This window comes from Nansenia antarctica (genome assembly GCF_963989245.1).
Source record: "Nansenia antarctica genome assembly, chromosome: 8".
NCBI lineage: Eukaryota > Metazoa > Chordata > Actinopteri > Argentiniformes > Microstomatidae > Nansenia > Nansenia antarctica.
In genome coordinates, this window is record NC_137678.1 from 52,263,314 (window position 1) to 52,286,795 (window position 23,482).

A 23,482-nucleotide genomic window follows, 5' to 3' on the forward strand; every position below is an offset into this window, starting at 1 on the left:
GGATTGAAACCCTCAAACCCTCGCAACACTGCAGTACATTATGATGTACACTGAGTACATTATAAGCAGAAAAAAATGTCAAGCCTCAAATGACCCCTGCATGCAATAACAAGCTTTTTTTTTTACTGGTTAAATGACTGAACAACAACGATATAATATAGCCACAGAGAAAAGATAGAACTCACTGAAGTGGAGAAAGCTCAAACTAATTAAAGGAATACTGTAAGAGGATAGTTCTTCCAATTAGGATCGAGGGCTGTGAAGGGAGGAATGAAACAGCCTTCTTCCCAGTGAGTGTTTGTCCTCATGTGAACCTCTCTCTGTGTGCGCCCAGACACATCCCCAGACACACATCCCCTCCCCCACGTCCTTGGTACCAGCCCTGTGTGATCCCCCACACCTCTCCATCCTCTCCCCAGCTTCTGTATGCACAGTGTTTCAATGCACTCGCACACCGGCTTAACAACCAACCAGCTCTAGCTCTCCCAATGCCCTATTCTTTCTCCCCTGACCCATTTGTATTCTGGTACCATTGTCTTTACCTCCGTGGGCCCTAAGTGGGCATGTTTGGCACAGTAGGCCAGACAGAGGACGCTGTCAACACTCCTTCCCTCTTCGCCAGAATCCCTGGGAGTGAAAACAAGCCCTTTTCCTGGTCAATGAGTTCAATGAGTTGGGCCAGGCGCCTCCTGAGAGAGAGAGAGAGAGAGAGAGAGGGGGGGGGGGGGGGAGGGGAGTGAGAGAGAGAGAGAGAGGGGGGGGGGAGGGGAGAGAGAGAGAGAGAGAGAGAGGGGGGAAGGGAGAGAGAGAGAGAAAGAGGGAGAGAGAGAGAGTGAATGAAGTGAGAGAGAGAGGGGGGGGGTAGAGAGAGAGAGAGAGAGGGGGAGGGGGGAGGGAGAGAGAGAGAGAGAGGGGGGGAGGGGGGGAGGGAGAGAGAGCGTGAATGAAGTGAGAGAGAGAGGGGGGTGGTAGAGAGAGAGAGAGAGAGGGGGAGGGGGGAGGGAGAGAGAGAGAGAGGGGGGGAGGGAGAGAGAGAGAGAGAGGGGGGGAGGGAGAGAGAGAGAGAGTGAATGAAGTGAGAGAGGGGGGGTGGGGGGGTGGTAGAGCAGGCTGGCAGGGGGACAGCCCTGAATGCTGCATATTAAAGCAGGGGAAAGAGGGAAGGTCAGCCTCCTGCACCCATTGCATCAGACACAGAGAAGACAAGAGTCTCCATCATTCCTGCCAGACCCACAGTAGAACAGTTTGTGATGATTCACTGACATAAACTGGTTGTAAACACCTCAGAGGACAAATTGCTGAGACGTTTGAACTTGTTATAACGCGGTAATTGACAGACATATTCATGGTTTTGGCACCAGAATGACACCCTGATTCAAACAAGGTCAGCCTCTGGTTTTTCGAAAGCAGCTTTTGTCTTTCATCTGGTGGTATATCATCGTATATTCCACGTGCCAGCGTCTGTACTGTGACGCAATCCATCGGGGACTGGTAATGGAGAAGCGGTGTACATCCTGCTCTCTCTGTCTGTCTGTGCCAGTCAGCACATCTGAGATTATGATGTCAAATGTCCTGAAGAGAGAGAGAGAGAGAGAGAGAGAGAGAGAGAGAGAGAGAAAGCCACTGGGGTTATGCACTTACAGGCTTGACACTGTACCCCATCTGTTAGGGGGCTGTAGATAAGCCATGCAGGGCCTCTGGAGACCAGGGGATTTGAGACGAGGGTGTCTGGGCTGGGCCGTGATCTCAGTCTTCTGGGAGACTTGAGGTTCACGAAAACCTTTGATAGTTCTCACTGCGGTAATCCGCCCAAAGCTTTAGCGTTGTGATAATTTAACGGACGGAGATAGATACCACATCACATGTTAGATTAAGGGGAAATACAAACATGTTCTGCTTCCAAACCCCATGCATCTTGCATGGCAGAATTGTGTGAACATAATTTAAGTGAATGTACTTAAATCAGCCCAGTCTGTTGGGTGTGTGAGGTAGGTAACTTGAGTGTCTCTCTCTTTTGATGTAGGAAAGAGTTTAGATGGGATACGTTTGTGGGTTCTGACCTACTTTGGGAGCTTCTAGCTGCTGTCTTTGCCTGACTGTGTCCACAGTTGTCAGTGGATACGACCTTGTTTATGCCATGACACGGTCCAAGCTTGAGGGATATGTGCTGATGTCCTGCTTTATGGTTGCGTCAGCGCTGATCTCCTGTTTAGTGATTGGATCATTGCTGATCTCGACTCAACTCTCCTTAAGCCCTGGCACAATTAGTCGGTGGTCTTTCAAAACACTGCCTGTTTCAAAAAAAAAAATGTTGGAAAAAGAGAGGATTTCCCTATCCATGAGTATAATGCATATAGGCTATGCATGCAATGAGTCATGTTATTAGCAAATGCTAAGCTTAATATCACCAGATAGGAGAGAAATGTAAAAGCTTCCCATTTTGGGAAAATAAAAAGAATGATATGATTCTATTCATATTCTATAATTCTGTTATTGTTTTCCAGGTTGATTGATCAAGTGGCAGCGCTGTGCAGTGACATCACTGGGTTGAGTTCAGGACTAGGACACAGTACTTAGACATGCTTGATGGGAAATAAACATCCGTTATGTGCCACTTTTGTCAAACACCATTTAAACAAAAATGTATTGATTGATTGATTGAAAACTTTATTAGAAGATTTGCAGAAGTAGGTACATGAAAGTACATATTACATACAAGGTCAACTAACAGGATAAAAACCCAAGAAAGCCACTGGCTTATTTCAATTGGGGTCCTTTAATGGTCCTTTATGATCTATAAGCAAGTGTAATACCAGTGCAACACCCAATGAATAAATACACGTTTCACACTATGCAATAGTGTAGGCAATACAGTAATAAGCATTGAGTCATATTGATGCGATATCTCAATGTAAAAAAAAAAGAAGAGAGAAAACCGAACGTAGCCAGCCAACATACACATATCGTGAAGTTAGAATTATAAGGTTCTATCTCAATTTTTGTCAAAATTGAGTTTTTTTACATAATCTGATCCATTCAGTGTTTATTAATGCCTGTGTGGTGTTATTTTTAAAATGTAGACATTTTTGAGTTAGTAATTCATAAAATACAAAGGTTCCATCTCACAAAACATAATGGAATGTAAAAACTTTGACGCTCAATATCTCTGAACTACCCTAAACGGAGATAGAACCTTATCATTCTAAGCTCACGATATTTCCGTGAAAAATCCAAGATATGGCAACTAATTTACGCACGAGCGCGATCGTGAACATGAATTATATTTTCCCCAAAGCTGCAACGACGCATCTAGGAGATTTCTACACCTCAACAAAGCTCTGAGCTGCACGGGTGGTACTCTAATCTCTAATTCTATCTTGACTTGAACTACTAACCAAGTCTTAAAGAGATCAAAATTCAATCCCGTTCTAAGAAAAAAAAAAAGAAATGACGTTATTTGAATATGTGCCCAAAATCCTTAATGAATAACTCAGGACGAGAGAGAAGGCGAATGCTGCCCCAGCTGTTTCCTGTCGAACATGTCTGTGTAATGTAGATAAATGTGAGGGATTTTCTCTCTAAATCCGTCTCCTGTTCGCTAAATCTCACTTCTCCAAAAACGAGCCTGCGCAATGGAACAAAAGTCGGAATATTGAGATGTGACATTGCCTTCCATCTCATCCTCTTTTCTCGCTGTTTTTTAATGACTTCAAACAAGTTCATTTTTGCTGGGCTTTAGTCGTGCGGAGACCCGTGGGGATGTCTAGCGGTCATTCCTTTCAGTGGCATTTCTGTGATGCCTTCAAGGTAACTTCACTGATTTCCTTTGACACCAAATAATTGTCACCCTTGGTTATTCAATAATTGAGTTTTTATTGACTAGGGGGAAAAACTGATTTATTTCAGGATGAATGCATTAAATTAATAAAGACTAATGAATAATAATAATGTATTAGCTGCAGGTTTTGGCTCGATTTTTTAAAGGGTAAAAATCCGTTTTTCATATCTAGACTGTTTCAACATTTATCAGAATATGTCATGCAGAAGGTAGATATATATTCATTTTTATTTGAGTGCATGCATGAGTTATTTCACATAGTATCTTAATGATATAGAATCTTGACTTTCCTTGACTTTCTGAAATGACTTCTATCTGCTGGTATGCCTATAATGCATGAGTTAGTTAGCACACTCCTTGGATGTTTCAATGCGTTTCGCAGCTAGAAGAGTTTCAACACGTTTGCGCAGTGCGCGCTGCATGGTCAGTGCAATTTCCATCATTATAATAAACCACTAATGCTGCGTACATTACTCAACTTTCAAAGTCAATTCTGCTGACACTGCATTACATTACAGCACATCGCTGTTGGCTCATGAGAAAAACTTTAGAAATAAGGGAAGAGCTTAACAACTATAAAAGGTTTTGGACATAGGGTGTATGTGGTAAGTGGTTGTGATGCAGATGGATCCATGTGTATATTATCTTTATTATGTCAATTTGGCCCGTTATAGCTTCCTCTAGCTGCATGGGTTTGGCGGGTGAGCGGTTTTCCATCTCACATTTGGATAGGCTATCCCTGGCTCCTGGTCCGTTGGTTTTGTGCTCAGACTAAAAAGGCAAGCGAGGGCATCGTTGTGTTATCTTACGAAGATTATACTCTACTGTCTCTACTGAATATGGACGCTTTGAAAGCCATCTCATGGTCTCATCCCAAATTTCGTTGTTTGGTACCTGTACTATATCAATGACAATAAAGACCATTCATTCATTCATTGATTGGTTTGCGCACTAAAATCAGCCCGAATAGTTCCGCATCATGCGTGCAATGCAATCCCTAGGATATACGAAATATCCTTTATTATTACTATCCAAAACGTTTGATTGTGCATTATGCATGTATCATCTGAAACATGGCATGATCAAGCCCAAAGCCTTATAGGTGCGCATTTAACCTGCTTCTCGTTGGAGACGCGCACCCAGGTGGCTCCGCGCGGTCACTTCCCCAGTGTGCCAAATGCGTAAAGTGCGTAAAATGACATGGTCACACCAATAAGCAGGTCATCTACCCATATGCTATTTCTCTGTTATCGCGTTTGTTCCCGTTCCACAATCCCCCTGTCATGTTGCCACCTGTTTCTTCACTGGAGAGCAGCTGACTGTTTTCCATATTTTCAGTGATGACTGAAATTATGATGATGATGATGATGATGTTTATTCACTGCTGTTCAGAGATGTTTATGAATGACATGACGCTACTCGTGACGTTAGAATTATAAGGTTCTATCTCCATTTTTGTCAAAATTGAGGTTTTTACATAATCTGATCCATTAGGTGTTTATTAATGCCTGTGTGGTGTTATTTTTAAAATATTGACATTTTTCAGTTAGTAATTCATCAAATACAAAGGTTCCATCTCACCAAACATAATGGAATGTAAAAACTTTGACGCTCAATATCTATGAACTGCCCTAAACGGAGATAGAACCTTATCATTCTAAGCTCACGTACTGTTACTCTACTACTTCATTCTTCTTTCAGTGTCTTAACTGTCTCCAACTGTCTCTCCATTGACCGCAGTGTACGATGTGCTGTATCCCCTCGACCCACACCCTCTCACTGCTGCTGTGCGTCCTGACCCTGACTCCGGCGGCGACGGGGGTGGGCCCAGAGACCCTGTGTGGGGCGGAGCTGGTCGACACTCTGCAGTTTGTGTGTGGAGACAGAGGCTTTTATTTCAGTAAGTGCACCTTTTATTTATTCATAAAGGATTGATGCCTTCTCTCCCAAAGCGGCGCGCTAATGCGTAGAGGCTACCTCATAAATAAAAAAAGTAGCGGATTTCTCAGACTTGCATGCCTTCACTTTTCTGATATGCACGCTCTCTGTCTCTTTCTTCACTCTTATTAAAACATGTCTTAGCTATAGTCTTATCAAAGAGGAGAGTGGGTGGATGCGCATGTACATTTGTCTTCTTAATTCTTGGTTGTGACAGATTTTTATTAATGGAATATACAGTATGGGACGCGTCCCAGACGCTTGAAGACGCAGTGAGGTTCTAGGGGGTTTGCTGAGAGGTAAATGAAGTGTAGATTGATGTTAAACAGCTACATGTATATTATGCTCACGGCGGATCGCTGCGTTGCCCCTGGGGAATAAGGCTTTAATTGGAATTTGGCTGACTAACTGTAAGAAAGAGGAGGAGGAGAAAAAAAAGAAAATGCAGTGAACTTTTTTTTTTCCGCCAGAAAAGGGAAAGCTACCCAAAGAAAACCCTCCGCTAAGAATCCAAGACCTAAATCTCCCATTTTCCATTAGAGGCACAAAGGCCAGAAGCAGCATACGATATATAAAGCAGCTGAGGCAAGGTGCTATGTTCTCCACTCTGCAGGAGCCAGGGTTCCTAAAGACGTGCACCCTGACCACCCTCTCAGGGACTACCCGTTAGAACCATCATGCCATGGACTCAGAAGGGTTTGCACTTGCAGTCATGTATATAATATGTTGTATGGGCCACTGGCGGACTCAGGGGGGGGAGCATGGGGGGCGACCGCCCCTCCTGGTGCCTCCACGGTTGAAAAACGTCTCCCAAGTGCCCTTTTGAGTGGCAAAAATGCCCTTTTGAGTGGCGAAAATTCAGTTTTGAGTGGCGAAAATTCCCTTTTGAGTGGCGAAAATGAGAGGACGTGCCCTATTGGTGCCCCTCCAATGGTCTAAACTTGACCATGTGCCCCCACAGTTGAAAAACGTCACACTAAAGTGCCCTTTTGAGTGGCAAAATTAGAGGATGAGCCCTATTGGCTGCCCTTCCAATGGTCTAAACTTGACCATGTGCACTGATGGGGTCCCATGTTGTGCAGTAGGTGCCCTTGTTTTTCTTTTTGCCCCTGCCCTTCAAACATCCTGAGTCCGCCACTGGTATGGGCCCTTGGTGGCATGACTGGCATCCAAAAGAAACTACTGCACATGCAAGTACTGTATCAAGCTCTCTTTGTGTTTGATACCATTCCTAATTCCATTCAATACCTCCACCAGCCTCCACTCCACCTCTCCACGGCGAAACACATGTGGGCGCTTCCTATTTGTATCACTGACATGCCAACATCATACTGAGGGATGGGGATCTCCATGAGAAAGAATAGAACATGAATGCGTTCCATAACGGTCCTGTGTTAGATGAATGTATGTATGTATGTATACAATCATGTACGTGGTAAACCGTCGTTTGAGGAAGGAGGTTGATGCTGGTTTTGATCAGTTGAGAACTTGTGAGAAAGTGATGACTTTTTGGAAAACTTGACGAAGTATTCAACATGTGTAAAGATGTCGACGAGGTGTGAGGGTGTCAGAGAGATGTGGTGATGTGAGACAGTGTTAGAGTTGTGTGTGTTCTTGGAGTGTTCAAATGATTTTGGAGTCTTTTGTTTCACATAATCTATTGGAATATAACAGTATCTTCAGATGTATCTCTTGCCAATCATAGACCTTAACTGACCTGTGTTGTGTTTTTCTGGGAATTTATTCAAAGAAGTTTGGGTCTTGACTGCACATGAATATGCAGTCATCGAGCTGCGAATGTGTCCGTCCGTCAATACCTCAGTCTCTTGAGTCATAGTCAAAAAAAGAAAGAAAGAAGGGCATTTCATTTCATGCACACTCCATACTTGCTTGAAAAAAACAATGAGGTATGTGCAGCAGCTACGGTGCTTGCAGTGGAAAAAAAAAAACTCTCCTGCTGTCAAAGGAGGGGAACCACACGTAGAAAACGGTGTAGAACTCTTTTAGGTGAGATATAATATATCTGGAGAATCCATTTCAGGAGGGTTCTGTTGTCTCTTGCACCGGGGGAGTCTGTGACAGCTGGGTCTAGTCTGCTCCCACAGTGAACTCTTCCCCTCCAGTCTGCACGTGTTGAACTTGGCAGCCCCAGGAGTGATGATGTGTCCTCCCGAGTGTTACAGTGTTGTGGGGACACTGGGCTTTCTGTGGTGAGAGAGAGAGAGAGAGAGAGAGAGAGAGAGAGAGAGAGAGAGAGAGAGAGAGAGAGAGAGAGAGAGAGAGAGAGAGAGAGGAGAGAGAGGGAGAGACAGAGAGAGAGAGGGAGAGAGAGAGAGACACACAGAGAGAGAGAGACAGAGGGAGAGAGAGAGAGAGAGAGAGAGACAGAGAGAGAGAGAGAGAGAGAGAGAGAGAGAGAGTCCACCAGTCCAACTTACCCATGTCACTGGTAAAGTCGCTTGCAAGTTGAATTTCAAGACTTCAGATTTCATTACCTTGACAGAAATGTGAAATACTACTCAGTGGAAAAATCTTTTTATTGAAAATAAAAAAATCCACAACCGTAGTCAGTTTTTCCAATTATTAGCCTGACCTAGAAATCCTCACTTGTCTTTTGGTAATGCTTTAGCAGGCAAACTCATCCTGGGTTTAGCGGAGGGAGGAGGTAGATAGACGTTCTATAGTATGAATCATGTCTGGGGGGTTGGGGGTGTCTTGGTCAGTGTCTGGGTGCCCCTGGAGGTTTCCACATGGGTGGGGGGAAACCCCAGATCAGTGGGGGGGCAGATCCTCTGGAAGCCATCAAGCAGCTCTTCCCGACTCCTGACTCCTGTCCAGCGTCTCACATCCACTTCGTGACGTTAGAATTATAAGGTTCTATCTCAATTTTTGTAAAAATTGAGGTTTTTTACATAATCTGATGCATTAGGTGTTTATTAATGCCCGTGTGGTGTTATGTTTAAAATGTTGACATTTTTGAGTTAGTAATTAATAAAATACAAAGGTTCCATCTCACAAAACATAATGGAATGTAAAAACTTTGATGCTCAATATCTCTGAACTACCCTAAACGGAGATAGAACCTTGTCATTCTAAACGGAGATAGAACCTTATCATTCTAAGCTCACGATGACTTTCTGCAGAGATGAACCCTGCGTGATGTTTACTCTAGAGTGACTCGGGGATGTAGTCCTGCTGTTTCATTGTGAAAGCCCCAGGGATACACCCACACTCCTGAGTGAACTGGGTTGTTTGGAATTACAATTGGAGGTGAAGATGGGAGGACAGGCTTATTGTCATGGGAACGGCATCCAAAGAAGCTCCTGCACAATGACTTGATGTGATGTTGACACCGTTCCTTATTCCATTCCTTATTCCATTCCTTATTAATAATTTTAATTTAATAATTTTGCCATTTAGCAGACGCTTTTATCCAAAGCGACTTACAATTACGAATTACAGGGACATTCCCCCTGGAGTAACTGAGGGCTAAGTGCCTTACCCAAGGGCACACTAGTAGTGGTGTGGCTTCAGGCGGGATTTGAACTCACAACCTTCCGATCACAAGTCCAACTCACTATCCACTAGACCACCACTACCTCTCTATTCCATCCATGCATTATAGTGAGCCTATCCTCCGACTTCCTCCTCCACCAGCCTCCACTGCTTCCATGGTCTCCTAGTCTCCTAGTCTCCTAGTCTCCTAGTCTCCTAGTCTCCTAGTCCCCTAGTCTCCTAGTCTCCTAGTCTCCTAGTCTCCTAGTCTCCTAGTCTCCTAGTCTCCTAGTCTCCTAGTCCCCTAGTCTCCTAGTCTCCTAGTCTCCTAGTCTCCTAGTCTCCTAGTCTCCTAGTCTCCTAGTCCCCTAGTCTCCTAGTCTCCTAGTCTCCTAGTCTCCTAGTCTCCTAGTCTCCTAGTCTCCTAGTCTCCTAGTCCCCTAGTCTCCTAGTCCCCTAGTCTCCTAGTCTCCTAGTCTCCTAGTCCCCTAGTCTCCTAGTCCCCTAGTCTCCTAGTCTCCTAGTCTCCTAGTCCCCTAGTCTCCTAGTCTCCTAGTCCCCTAGTCTCCTAGTCTCCTAGTCTCCTAGTCTCCTAGTCTCCTAGTCCCCTAGTCTCCTAGTCTCCTAGTCTCCTAGTCCCCTAGTCTCCTAGTCTCCTAGTCTCCTAGTCTCCTAGTGTCCTACTCCCTCCATGGTCCTAGTCTCCTAGTCTCCTAGTCTCCTAGTCTCCTAGTCCCCTAGTCTCCTAGTCTCCTAGTCTCCTAGTGTCCTAGTCTCCTAGTCTCCTAGTCCCCTAGTCTCCTAGTCTCCTAGTCTCCTAGTCCCCTAGTCTCCTAGTCTCCTAGTGTCCTAGTCTCCTAGTCTCCTAGTCCCCTAGTCTCCTAGTGTCCTAGTCTCCTACTCCCTCCATGGTCCTAGTCTCCTAGTCTCCTAGTCTCCTAGTCTCCTAGTCTCCTAGTCTCCTAGTCTCCTAGTCTCCTACTCCCTCCATGGTCCTAGTCTCTCCTAGTCTCCTAGTCTCCTACTCCCTCCATGGTCCTAGTCTCTCCTAGTCTCCTAGTCTCCTAGTCTCCTAGTATCTTGTTGACCACTGTATGATAAAAGGTTATGTCCAAAATCTCAACAGTAGATTCGGGAATATTAGTCAGGCACATTTCTGCTTGTCAGTTCTGCAGTGCCATTATGTCATGGTCAGTGTTTCAAACCATGTTCGGAGACATGGACATTATTCAGTTACACAAAGCCTAGGGACACCACTGGGGTTTGCCCTTTGTGTCACACAATAAGCTATGAGCTCAGAGGGACAGACTTATTATTTATTATGGGACACGTTTGTAGTATATTCAAATATGGTTTCTTAAATATGTCTTTGGAAGACAATGACAGGGACTGTGCCAACCCCAACCCCAACCCCCCTACCAACAACATGTGAAATGAACCAGGAATAGGAGAGGCAACTCGATTGCTTTGAAGCAGCCATTGATGAGACTTCCATCCTTTCTCAGTCTTGTTTGTCTGTGTCTGTTATATTCCAAGCAGCTGGAGAGGGAGAGTGTAGAATGTGTAAACAGCACATCAGCCACACACACACACTCACACACACACACACTCACACACTCACACACACACACACACTCGCACGCACGCACGCACACACACTCACACATACACACCGACACACACACACACACCGACACACACACACACACACACACACATACACACACACACACACACACACACACAGAGCTAGGCCTTGTCCCTGAGCAGCAGGGGATTATGAGGATTACAGTATGATCAGGATGCCCCCCTCCTCCTCCTCCCCCCCTCCTCCTCCTCCCCCCCTCCTCCGCCCCCCCTCCTCCTCCTCCCTGGTTCTACACTGGACCTGGACACTCAGCGGAAGGCACTCAGCACTAAAGAAAGGCCTCCTGTGTCCACCTCATCACTGCAAAAAGGTGTCGTTTTCCAATGAGGGCTGAAATAAAATCTTTGACTCTGAGTTTTGCTACTCAGCCAGAACAAAGAGGCAACTCATGAGAAGGACGACAGGCGAGGAGCCTGGAGATTTAGTTCTGTCCATGTGGAGGAGTCAAGACACCAGGGGCTTTAAGTCCACCTGGGGGGAGCGGGAGCGGAAAATGCTGGCCATACTTGAGTGCCTTATCCATTCATATATCCGTTATAACCTAGAGATCATCATAGGCCAAAAAAACCTGAAACGATATAACTTTGATATGTTCGCCGGTTGCATCTTCTTCTTCGAGCTCCGAGCCAATTATTTGTCCCATAACTTAGAGACGCGTCTCTAAACGATCCCGGGGACTGTGTCTGTTGGAGCAAAGATCCTCCGTGTACTTTAATACCAGAGCGTTTTTAATTGCGTAACAAAAGAAGACGAAAACTCAGTAGAATATGTGGAAGGAAATTTAGTTTGGCTATAAAGTCTTTGTGGTACCAGTGATAAAGAGGCAGTTTCCAGGTCTGTAGCAGCTTTCGTAGTCCCCGACCAGCCATAAACTCCCTGACGCTCTGCAGGCAGTGCAACGCTGCACCGGCTCCAAGAATCCACAGCTTTTTATTGACCACGGCCAGGCTGTTAAACTGGGATCCTCGCTGTGCCACTCTGGAAGAGGGGAATCCAGACTTCTCTTTCCAGTACTGCTCCTTTGAGGAATTTATGCTATGTGCTATGTGCTGCTGCATCTCCAGCAAAGAACCCCTTAACCTAACCCCCCCCCCCCCCCTCCCTCTCTCACAGTCATTTGTCACAAATTAATCAATTGTATTGTTAGAGTTAGACAATCATCTTTGGTAGATCAATCATTGATAATAGAATCTATGATAGATAGGCTTTACAATGATAGGCTTGTACTGAAAACCCTGTGAACTGAAGGTTTTTGACCCCCGCTTTCAAACATGTTATTTACATGTTTGAAACATACAAACCCTGGCCTGTACTGGTAACTGGTACTGGTATCATGACATTCATGTCTACTGATCACTTTATCTAGAAGTCTGTCTTCCTCAGGTAAGGAAGGGGTGATTGGGGGAAAGAAATTTTTTATTTGGTTCACCAGCCATTATTTGGTTCTCCCCTCGTGTATTCATGCCTAGTCTAACACTAAACAGGACAGGTTATATGACTCCACAATAGATGCATGCAACATAACACCAAAACAACCGAATGCACCCTAATCTGTCATGCATGGCTAAGAGCAAGCACAGACACAAACAAAAGACGTGTCTACTAATCTGACCTGAATGAGCTGTGGCCAAAAAAACAACAATGGCTTCCCCCACGGATCCCCCCCCCCAAACTGTCTGTCTCAGACCACTGGGCCGGATGGCCCTGGCAGCCAAGTTGTTTTCCCTGTTTGTTTACGACAGCTCACGGACAGCAACTCTTTGTTTATGGGGATTACAGTGGTGATCCCTCGAAATGCGGCACTTAAAACCTTCCAAACCTATTCCACCTGATTATTCTGCCGTTCGAAAACCAGCTGATGATTCTACATTTTAAAACCTGCTTCAGACGATTATTCTACATGTTAAAACCTGCTTCAGCCGATTATCCTACATGTTAAAACCTGCTTCAGCCGATTATCCTACATGTTCAAACCTGCTTCAGACGGTTATCCTACATGTTAAAACCTGCTTCAGCCGATGATTCTACATGTTAAAACCTGCTTCAGCCGATTATTCTACATGTTAAAACCTGCTTCAGCCGATTATCCTACATGTTAAAACCTGCTTCCAGCTGATTTTCCTCTCCTCTCCAGCTGTTTGTTCAGCGGGGTTACGGGTTATTTCGAGAATAATAGCGGATCTTAATTTGTAAGGCTTTATTTGAAGGGATTGGAACACAGGCCAGAGAGCTATGCACAGTTGACTCCTGGCTCGCAAACAACCTGTCTGATTATATAATCACAGGCTAGGGGCTCACAAACATGTTGCTCTCCCAAAAAGTTCATGTCAGATATCAAGACCAATGGTTAAAGGACAGTCCAAAAGAGAGCTTAGACTGGCTTAATTGGACTATGCATCAGTGGAGACCTCACACCCTGATCTCTTCATGAGTCAGCCGACGGTAGGCTAAAGCGTTAGTCCTGGGGAAGTGATATCGGAGACAAGAAAGAGATGAGTGCCCAACAGCTCAATAGGAACACTCTTACTGAATGATATACTGCTTTGCCCTGTATGCCCTGCAAGAACTGTCTCAGACGTGGGGTACAGTACAGTACTGGAGATGCAGGAACTCCCCCTTGATTATGTCCTCAGCCGGAGCCCTGGACACCTTACAGTGTTGTTCATTAGTATCTTCATCCTCCAACCTTTAGATGACATTAGATTACATTCAACTTTATTGTCATTGCAGAGTACCAGTAGTACCAGTTCAGCATAATGAAGTGCAAATAATGATATAAAAGAAAACATGATATAAAAACATGACAATGATAGTGATAGGTACAGTATGGCAAGTACGGTAGTTTAGAGGTACATACAGTTATGAGTTAAAAAACCTGCCCACAACTTAGTGGCCTATACAAGGCCTATACAGTACCTCACAATACTTCCTGATATCCTTCCCCCTCCCTCTCCAGCTCACTCCATCATCCTATCGTAGTGTGCCTCTACCCAGGGTGTGAGTTAGTTCAGTGATGCATCTGTTTCTGAATTGGAGACTCTCCTCTCCTTCCAAAACAACACTGTCAGGATAAGGCAAGCAGAGAGCAGTTAGTTAATGCACTTTGTCAGCACTGGCAGGCTTCCGAGCCAAGAGCTATTAACTCTGAAAGGGAAAGGCATTTCCTCCTTGTAAATGCCATATTAAATTATTATTATTTCATTTGGTAACAGGGAAAAGCCTATCAGAGCTATATTGCCCGAGGTGAGTGGGGAATAGTAAATGGAGAGTGGGATATTTTCGAAAGGCCACTGAAAGCAGGTGGGTTTGGAGGAGGAGAGGCCAAGGCTGTTGACATTCAGGTGTGAGAGGAGTTCCCTGCCATACACATAAACGCTTCAGGTGACCAGGGCTCCAATTCAAGAAAGAATTCTCAGCCATATTGACTTGGACCAGACCTCCATGACTATCTACTGAAAGACCCCCTCTGTGGCTAGTCACGGGGTACACTGTACACGAGGATGAGACAAGTCACACAGTAGTTAGTTGATCACCCTAACCCCCACGCAGGAGTGTGTCTTAAAGTCACGGAAAAAGGATTTAGTGTTGTAATCCAAAACGAGTGTACACTAGAACACCAGCTAACGGACCTTTTCAATGAAACTCTAAAAAAGAAATTTGGGCCGCTACCCACACGTTTAGCTGTGTTTCTCCTTCCACGAATGCATGATCCTTACAAGTTGTACCTCGTTGTAAAGGTGACTAAGACTTTCCAATGATATAAAATACAATACCAATTGGTATTATTAAAGGGGAGGAATAATCGACAGAAATAACGTTTCCGAACGTTTTTTGGAGGAGTTTATATGCCCAATGAATAGTTTACTTTATACTATGTTATGTTATGTTAATTTTATTTATAATGCGCCCCCCCATCCAACTTTTACATCGGCCCGGGGCGCAGATACTATGGTATCGACAAGCTGACACCTTTTATACCCAAATGAATCCAACCTATCCAATATATTCCTAATATATTTGAGGAATATCCAATCCACCTTCCCCAATCCAAAGTGGAAAGAAAGCCACCCCTCCTGCACCAAGGCTACAGGCCTATGTACACTCCAGCTGTCGGTAGAGTTCAACTGGCTGTGACAGTGTCAGCAGTAAAGGCTTGCTGGACTGCCAGGTGAAAAAGTGAATGAAGGAGAGAGGAGCCCAGATCACCAGAGGACGGGGCTTCAGGCCTGCCCGGGTTCTACTGCCGGCTGATTGGGCCCCGGGGGGATGGAGGTGTGGCCTCGCTGGCAGAGGCCTCTGGGTAAAAGACACCAGGTTCCTAAAACGTCTGAACGTGATATTCTCCACATTTTAGGTGACTGTGACCTTCTTTTTACTGGGGGGAGCGCTGCCAAATAAGGTCCACACAGTGCAACGTGAGACCCTGTAAATTGTACACCGAAGAAATCCATGTCATTAATGCCGTCTATATATCAGAATAATCAGGGCCCCCGGCCTGGCCATTGAGCACTCAGCTATTACGGTACAGGGCCCGAAGCCTGGCTGCAAGCCACACAGTTATAGCTTCTTTAAAAAAAAAATATTATTCATTCTGCTCATAGATAAAATGCCTTGGAGGGGAAAACCTGCTCTATAGATGTTGGTCTTAATCCAAGATATAAAAAGCTTATGTATGCAATCCCATTGTCCCATTCTTCAGAGCACCTGTGGCTGAGTTTAACACAAAGTACCAGTGGCACTAGCTGAACTATAACCTTGTTCAATATGCAGATTATAAATCGGTATTATTTTGTAACATGGAGGGTTTAAACACTATCATTAACAAGTATCTTCTTCTTCCCCCACTTCCTGCATGAACCAGAGAGCAATACAACTCTCCGGGCTTTGGTTAATAAGTCGCTAGGGGTGGCCTGGGGTGGTCCAGTGGTCTAGCACAGCGGTCTACAGTGCACACATATGCCCAAGTCTGCATGGGTACGAATCCGGCCCATGCCCTGCTGACATGCCCGGCCCATGCCCTGCTGACATGCCCTCTCTCTCCCTTCTTCTCCTTACTTTCCTGTCTGTCTTCACTATGCCTGTCCAATAAAATGTACAAATATGAGTGGGACTGCCCCAAAAAAAAAAAGTCGCTAGGTAATAACACAAACTCTTCTTGTGTTCTCCTCCTCCTCCTCCTCAGGTAAACCGACAGGCTATGGCCCCAGTTCACGGCGGTCACATAACCGCGGCATTGTGGACGAGTGCTGCTTCCAGAGTTGCGAGCTGCGACGGCTGGAGATGTACTGTGCACCTGTCAAGTCTGGCAAGGCAGCGCGCTCTGTGCGGGCGCAGCGTCACACAGACATGCCAAGAATCCCTAAGGTTAGTACTGCTGCAGGGCACACGGTGGACAGAAGCACACAGCGTAGGACAGCACAGCACCCAGACAAGACTAAAACCAAGAAGGTGAGCACACAGATACCCCCAAACAGATACACCCAAAAAAAAAAGAGGTTACACAGTTTGACATCAGGGGTGACAGAGTGGACAGTAACATAGAAGATTGTATAGTAGTGGTTAATCTTGTGGGGCCACCCGATTCATAATGATTGCTTTGGTATTTTTGCTTTTTGTCGGGTAATTCCTCAGAGCATGTATTCAAAATAACTGTTTGGTGTGAACGGCTGCATATACTGTACACTCCCTGAGGAACCAATAACTCGTGAGCTTAGAATGATAAGGTTCTATCTCCGTTCAGGGTAGTTCAGAGATATTGAGCGTCAACGTTTTCACATTTCATTATGTTTTGTGAGATGGAACCTTTGTATTTGATCAATTACTAACTCAAAAATGTCAACATTTTGACAAAAATGGAGATAGAACCTTATAATTCTAACGTCACGAACTGACATCATTCTTATGATTCACCCCTTAAATAGCAGATTAGACTTCCATTGTGGACAGTAGATCATCAGTCACAATGGATAGCAATGCCATTATACCTAAAAAACGTTTTATTTTATCCCCACAGAAACCTTTATCTGGGCATAGTCACCCGTCCTGCAAGGTATGTCACTCCCTCACTGCAGTGATGGGACTTTGTGAAGCGGGCTGCGGCATGCTTTGATTGGTCCCATCAAAGATGATGCATGCTTGGATCATTGCCATATATGGATATATAGACCAGGGGGAGGCTGGTGGAGGTAGAAATCGGAGGACAGGCTCATTGTAATACAACGATACCGCATTCCGTTCCGTGCGTTACAATGAGCCCCGTCCTCCGATTTCTACCTCCACCAGCCTCCACTGACACACAGTGTGTATTCATTATTTGCATGTGAGACATACAAAACCAAATGACTCCATGCGAGCGTTATTATAGAGTAGTAGGCATCTGCCGAGTCATCAAAAAGCTTGACTTCTTTGTGAGAGGGGAAAGAAATACGAGCTGTCAGTCGTCAAGCCCAGTGCAACAAAGAGGCACTCTATTACCAAAACCAAGTGTGTTTCTCGGCTTTAAAATACAACAAAAAAAGGGAACCAAAAAGAAAGAGAACACTGCCAGATGTAGACACTTCTTCATCTTCCCCTGGTTTCCCATTTTTGGTGCCAGTGTCATCCTTTTAAGATTTGACTTGGCTTTTTTACAGCTCCTCTTCTCAAAAAAGAAAAGCCATTAGCGAGAGAGGGGACTAAGTGGTTTCTGTGGTAAACCCTTGGGCGCTCTCTCTCCGGACGTATTCCACTTTCGTATTGTACATCATGTGCTTAAATTCTTGCCACCGGTTGTAACAGATTGATGCATGCGAGGTCCAGGGGATGAGGCATGGGGTGTAATCACACTTTCCTCTGTGCAGTAGCTTCATGTCAGCACAGTTCTCGTGCATCGTGCTACAGATTATTATTGACGTATCGTTCGTTCTGTTCCAGTTTGGGAGTGGGTACTGTTTGTGCCTATTTGACATGAGAGAAAAGAAAAAAAAGAAAGAAGGTTTTATGAATCATCACCCCTTCATTGTACAGCTGTGTTGTTCTAGGCACAGGCGCAGGTTTCTGACCCAAAGCTATTTTCCAACTCTTCTAATCCGTAACGCTAGTGTTTCTCTGAGATCTGTTTCCTCTCTGTTTCAGGAGGTACATCAGAAGAACTCAAGTCGAGGTAACACAGGAGGCAGAAACTACCGAATGTAGAATACAGAATGGAAGACGACGGAAGAGTATTGGGAAGAGAGAATGGGTGTGGCCTTACCTGGTGCCCCCCTGTGGAATGGTTCACTGTAAAAGTAAGAAGTGGATAATGGTACAATAAGCTCTATGTATGATAGAAAACCCAAGAGTCAAAGTGCTGAGGGTAGAAGAGGTATTCTGATTATTTTATACACTGCACCATTCCATATTGGGAGGAGAATTCTACGTCAAACCAATGTAACAGACTAGATTAGCTGCTGAGACACGAACAAGAGCTTCTTATACCTCTGTGTGTGAGCGATAGCGCCCCCTGGCTCCTGGTGTCCTCCTCTGACACGTCCGGTGCTACAGGCAATGGGAGAGCAGCTGACAGGAGGTGTCTGTCTCCTGTCTGTCTATTGGAGCCAATGGTCCATCCTCTTCCCCTGAACTTTGAAGAGTTAAAGCTTACACTGAGAGGCTGAGGCCCACAAAAGGAAAAGTTTCTACTTTCTATTGTAAGGTAGAGGGCCTAAGGTAGGAGGCGTAATTCCCTAGTCACATATAACAACCACTGTTTCAATTAAATCTTAAGCACCTCATAATAGAGACTATTATTTTCCAACTCGAGTTAATTCTGGCCAACAGATACAACAAGCTAAAAATATTCAACTATAATAAAAAAATAACCTGGTCACATTGTTTTGAGGAAACTCCAAAATGACCAGAAGAGTCCATCTTGATGAAAATATACGTTGTTCTTATACTCCGAGACCCCTGTTGTAGAATTGACAGTGTCAACAACATTATACTGCAAACAGAGAGATGCCTAGAGATGACGCTACTCAATTTGAATTACATTTCAACGGCGGCAAGACTTTTCTGTGTCTAAAATATGGTATTCTTAGTGTGACGAGGCCTAGTGCAGAGGACAGAGAAGTTCTAAAAATTGCCACTTACAGGAAGACAATTAATGATTGATTCAACTTGGCCTCCATCCTTCTGGTCCGTTAGCTTACGGAGGGACCTTTGCTTCTTCTGTGACAACTTGGACTGCATGGTTTTTTCTGCTCTAACAGCATCCAAACAAAAGTATACTCAAAAACACATATTGTAAAGTACATTATATGAAATATTAAGACCATAATAAGACACACACACAGAACATGCGCACACAGACCATAGCGTAAATCCGAGCTCTGCTACTATGAACAAGGTTCACACTCTCACACACACTGGCGTCATTAACCCCCTGTTCTGAGAAGTCCTGCGATCGCCTCAGGACATTTGAAAGGAACGGCTGTTTGCACAATTCTCCGTGTGGATGACACTCAGCCCGTTCTACTAAAGTGACAGTACGTCTCATCTCTGACACTGCCTCCTCTGTCTGTGTATAATCAACCAATACTCCCATTTATGTTATCTTACGCATTCTTCTACTATCATTGTACATGATGGTATCATATAGCAAAACCGTATTAAGAAAATCCTATCCACTGTATAATGGTGCTATTTTGTAGTTTGTTACTTGCAAGGGTTGGCTAAAAAAAAAAAGAAGAGAGAGAGATGGCAAAGCTTATTGTTGGAGGTCTTCCCTTTTGCACAGCCTTGTGGCCACCATTTTAATAGTGTTTTTATTTGTAAGCTATTTCAATAAGGTAGTAGTGTAAGCGAGCAAATGTATTTGTGTGAAATCTGTGAATGCATGGAAACAAATATCATGTTGTGGTCCCAAGAAGGCAAAACGCTATTTTTTCTACTGTTTTTAAATTATTGTTATGACTCAATATAGATCCCTATGCCAAATAACTTGACAAAAAGTACTGTGAACTGTGATCCTCCAATAATATTAAGGTGTTAAAAGTCATAGTATACTTTTGTCTGTCCTGAAATGTATATGTACATGCACCTCGATGATCAGAAAGGAAAGGCATTGACTCTTCATGAATAAGCCAGAGGTCAAATCATATTCATATGTCCTTAAGTAACACAGTGTATCATACCCTGTTTTGACAGGTCCCCATAAAGAGACTAAAGCTGTATGTACAGTGTTATCCTCCTTGATACAATTGTGGGTTGCTACTCTACAAATCGCTGATTTGGACTCAAATAAACTCAAATCTTCAAGAAAAGTATCAGCAAAAGTATTTTCGTTAAGATCTGGCCCATTGATTTTTTTCGCTAACATAAAGTAACGTAAAAATAATTAACCTGGAAAAATTCATCATTCATGACATCTACCAGCAACCCACAACTGTTAGAATCATCACTTTCATTGTAGTTGTGTAGTTATGACCTGGAATCCATTGTGCACAGTACATCCACATACACTCACATGGAAGAGCCTACAGTGTATGATGTTGCCAGGTGAGCTTTAGGACACAGTGTATGATGTTGCCAGGTGAACTTTAGGACACGGCCCATGACCTCCATGAACGCACCCCATATATGGGCCCGCCTCATAGTTCCACCCATGGACACGCGTTGTTGTCGTTTCTGACAAGGATTGAGTTGGAGATGCAGTCAACAAGTGATTGTCCACCAGTGTCATATCACCAGATATCACCAGAAAGTTATATTATACCAAAGACCTTTACTAAATTAAAAAACACAACCTCACTCAGCTTGCTTATGTTGTCAGCTTTGTAAGTCCAACCAGCAGGGTTGTCATGTCACTCAATCATCAAGATATTGATAAGCTATAAACTTTTGATTGATTTTGTCCCCCCATCTGATTAGTATCAGATATCCTACTGCTGCCTGAGAGGTAACTCCTCCCTCGAGGTAGAAGCTGGTCTGACTGGCTCCAGTTATGTTAGTTACCCCTGAAACCAAGCTGAGGATGGAGGTGAGCTATAGAGGGACTTACTCAGGGTGCGTTCGTAAATGAGCTCTGAGAGCGCTGGAGCGCACGCTGGGTTCGACGTCATAGAGCGACCAAGTCATCTGATTGGACAAGAGGCATTCAGTGAGTTTGTAAAGCGTCTTTGAGTGTCTAGAAAAGTGCTATAAAAGTCTAATGTATTATTACTATTATTATTATTATTATTATGAGTGCTGATCAGATTTCTAGAGCGTATTTTTACGAACGCACCCTCAGTATGCGGACTCTTTGGAGTCGTGTTTGGAGTCATAAAGGAGTGGCGCTACAATGAGAACACTTTTGAGTTACAGTATCTTCTTGCTTTGAGTCTTTGGGCCCCAAAACACATGACGAAGACACAATCTCACAAATAAGGACAACTCGTGACGTTAGAATTATAAGGTTCTATCTCCATTTTTGTCAAAATTGAGTTTTACATAATCTGATCCATTAGGTGTTTATTAATGCCTGTGTGGTGTTTTAAAAAAATAAATAAAATAATGTTGACATTTTTGAGTTAGTAATTCATAAAATACAAAGGTTCCATCTCACAAAACATAATGGAATGTAAAAACTTTGACGCTCAATATCTCTGAACTGCCCTAAACGGAGATAGAACCTTATCATTCTAAGCTCACGAACTGATACTTCAAAATACAATTGAAAACCATGATGTGACTATATCAAGTTATTTAATAGGAAAATAATAGAATTAATGTTGCCATAGGAGTCCAAAGTTCACTATCAAAGAAACTGTTTGATTAAAGCGCTGTTATTTCTGGTGCTGATTGCCTTCTGTAGAAAATGTTTAAATACTGACAGATTGTTCACCATTCCTGCTGAATAAACCACTTGTCAACATTATGACCATGACTGGGCAGTTATTTCATTCAAATCATTATCATATACACTTGAATATCAATAATCACAGAAACAATTTCTCCTGGCTTGGTAACCAAAACATTCTGCCTACAACTGAACAATGAATATCAAATGATTCTTCGACATGAGCAGTCAGCTGACAAGATGAAACAGAATCGGAGGACGGGCTCATGGTAAGGCATGGGATGGAATAAGGAACGCTATCCTTCTGCTTCTTGTACTACAATGAGCCCGATCTCCGATTTCGATCTCCACCAGCCTCCACTGATGTACAACCCACCTTCATTCACCTCCACTGGCTCCCGGTCAAGTCCCGCATCACATTCAAAATCCTCCTCCTCACCTACAAATCCCTCCACGCCTGCGCCCCCCAGTACCTAACTGACCTCCTCCCCCCAGCATACCCCTTCCCGGAACCTGCGGTCCGCAGACATGGGCCTGCTGTCCACCCCCCGCACCAACCTACGGACCTTTGGGGACAGAGCCTTCAGCGTGGCAGCTCCCACCCTCTGGAACTCCCTCCCCATAGCGATCCGCAACGCCCCCACCCTGGACTCCTTCAAACTAGCCCTCAAAACACATCTGTTCTCCAAGGCCTTTGGCCCCTAGTCACTGTTTCAGTTTTTGTTTCGTTGTTTTTCTGTTTCGTCTGTCCGTTTCATTCCCTTGTAAAGCGTCCTTGGGTTTTTGAAAGGCGCTATATAAATTAAAGCTATTATTATTATTATTATTATTAGTAGTAGTAGTAGTAGTACTTCAAACGTACAGTCATTGATTGCAGTGCCCCTGCTCAGCTGCATGGAAAACCAACCAATGAATGGCCGCTTTACAAAAAAAAAGCGCTTTACAACAGCCTCTCATTCACCCATTCACACACACATTCACACACCAATGGCAGCAAGCTACGATGCAAGGTGCCGGCCCGCTCATTGGGAGCAATTTGGGGTTCAGTGTCTTGCCCAAGGACACCTCGACATGTGACCAGCCGGGGTTCGAACCACCGATGTGCCGACCTTGCGATCGTTAGACGTCCCTCATTCCGTTCCATGCATTACAATGAGCCCGTCCTCCGATTTCTACCTCCGCCAGCCTCCCCTGTACTGTAGACACTGTACTGTTCCAACTGAAGAGGAAGGAAGGATGCCTTCCATACAGGGAATAGGCACTACATTTTATAAACACTGCTATGGCTGCCTGTTTTTATAGTATGTATTAATGTATGTGACCTATGTGTGTTTTTAATGTGGAACCGTATTCTTGAGCTGCACTTCTGCCTGTCGAAGGAGAATTTCTGTCACCGTGTGACAGACAATAAAGCTATCTTGAGGGGAGGCTGGCGGAGGTAGAAATCAGAGGACTAGTCACTTCTCAGTAACGGTAACAACTCATCGTCAAGGTATCAGATACACATGTGAAAGATCCCACTGCCTCCCTGATCCCCGTGCTGCTGGGTCTGAACAAAGCTGACTGTGTGTGTCTGGGCATGTGCAAATCCCATAAAGGAGCAGGACCGGTCGGCTGTGTGTCTCAGCCTATAATTCAGATCGAAGATCTTTTCACCAGTCTGAAACCGAACGCACTCTGAATGACAAAGTGATACTTCCTAAAGGATGGCATGTCCCCGCCAAGACCAACAGAGTCGAGGGTGTGGGTTCACCGAGAGGAGAGC

The 23,482-nt window shown here is 44.4% G+C and overlaps 1 protein-coding gene across 4 annotated transcripts in view; it reads left to right on the forward strand.

Moving 5' to 3' along the window:
- Nucleotides 1–3,558: 3,558 nt before the first annotated feature.
- The window catches only part of igf1 (insulin-like growth factor 1), a 184,020-nt gene continuing 164,096 nt past the window's right edge, over nt 3,559–23,482 (forward strand). Inside the window, exons 1-5 of one of the 4 annotated variants that reach the window (XR_013937619.1) lie at nt 3,559–3,807; nt 5,579–5,738; nt 16,102–16,367; nt 16,933–16,968; nt 18,033–21,333. Coding sequence is in view for 3 of the 4 variants with exons in the window: in XM_080537637.1 (XP_080393763.1) it covers nt 3,760–3,807; nt 5,579–5,738; nt 16,102–16,367; nt 16,933–16,968; nt 18,033–18,092 (570 nt within the window). In the remaining variant the exon portion in view is untranslated. Of the gene's footprint in view, nt 3,808–5,578; nt 5,739–16,101; nt 16,368–16,932; nt 16,969–18,032; nt 21,776–23,482 lie in introns of those variants that run through there. The other 3 variants (XM_080537637.1, XM_080537638.1, XM_080537639.1) reach the window with 3 other exon arrangements.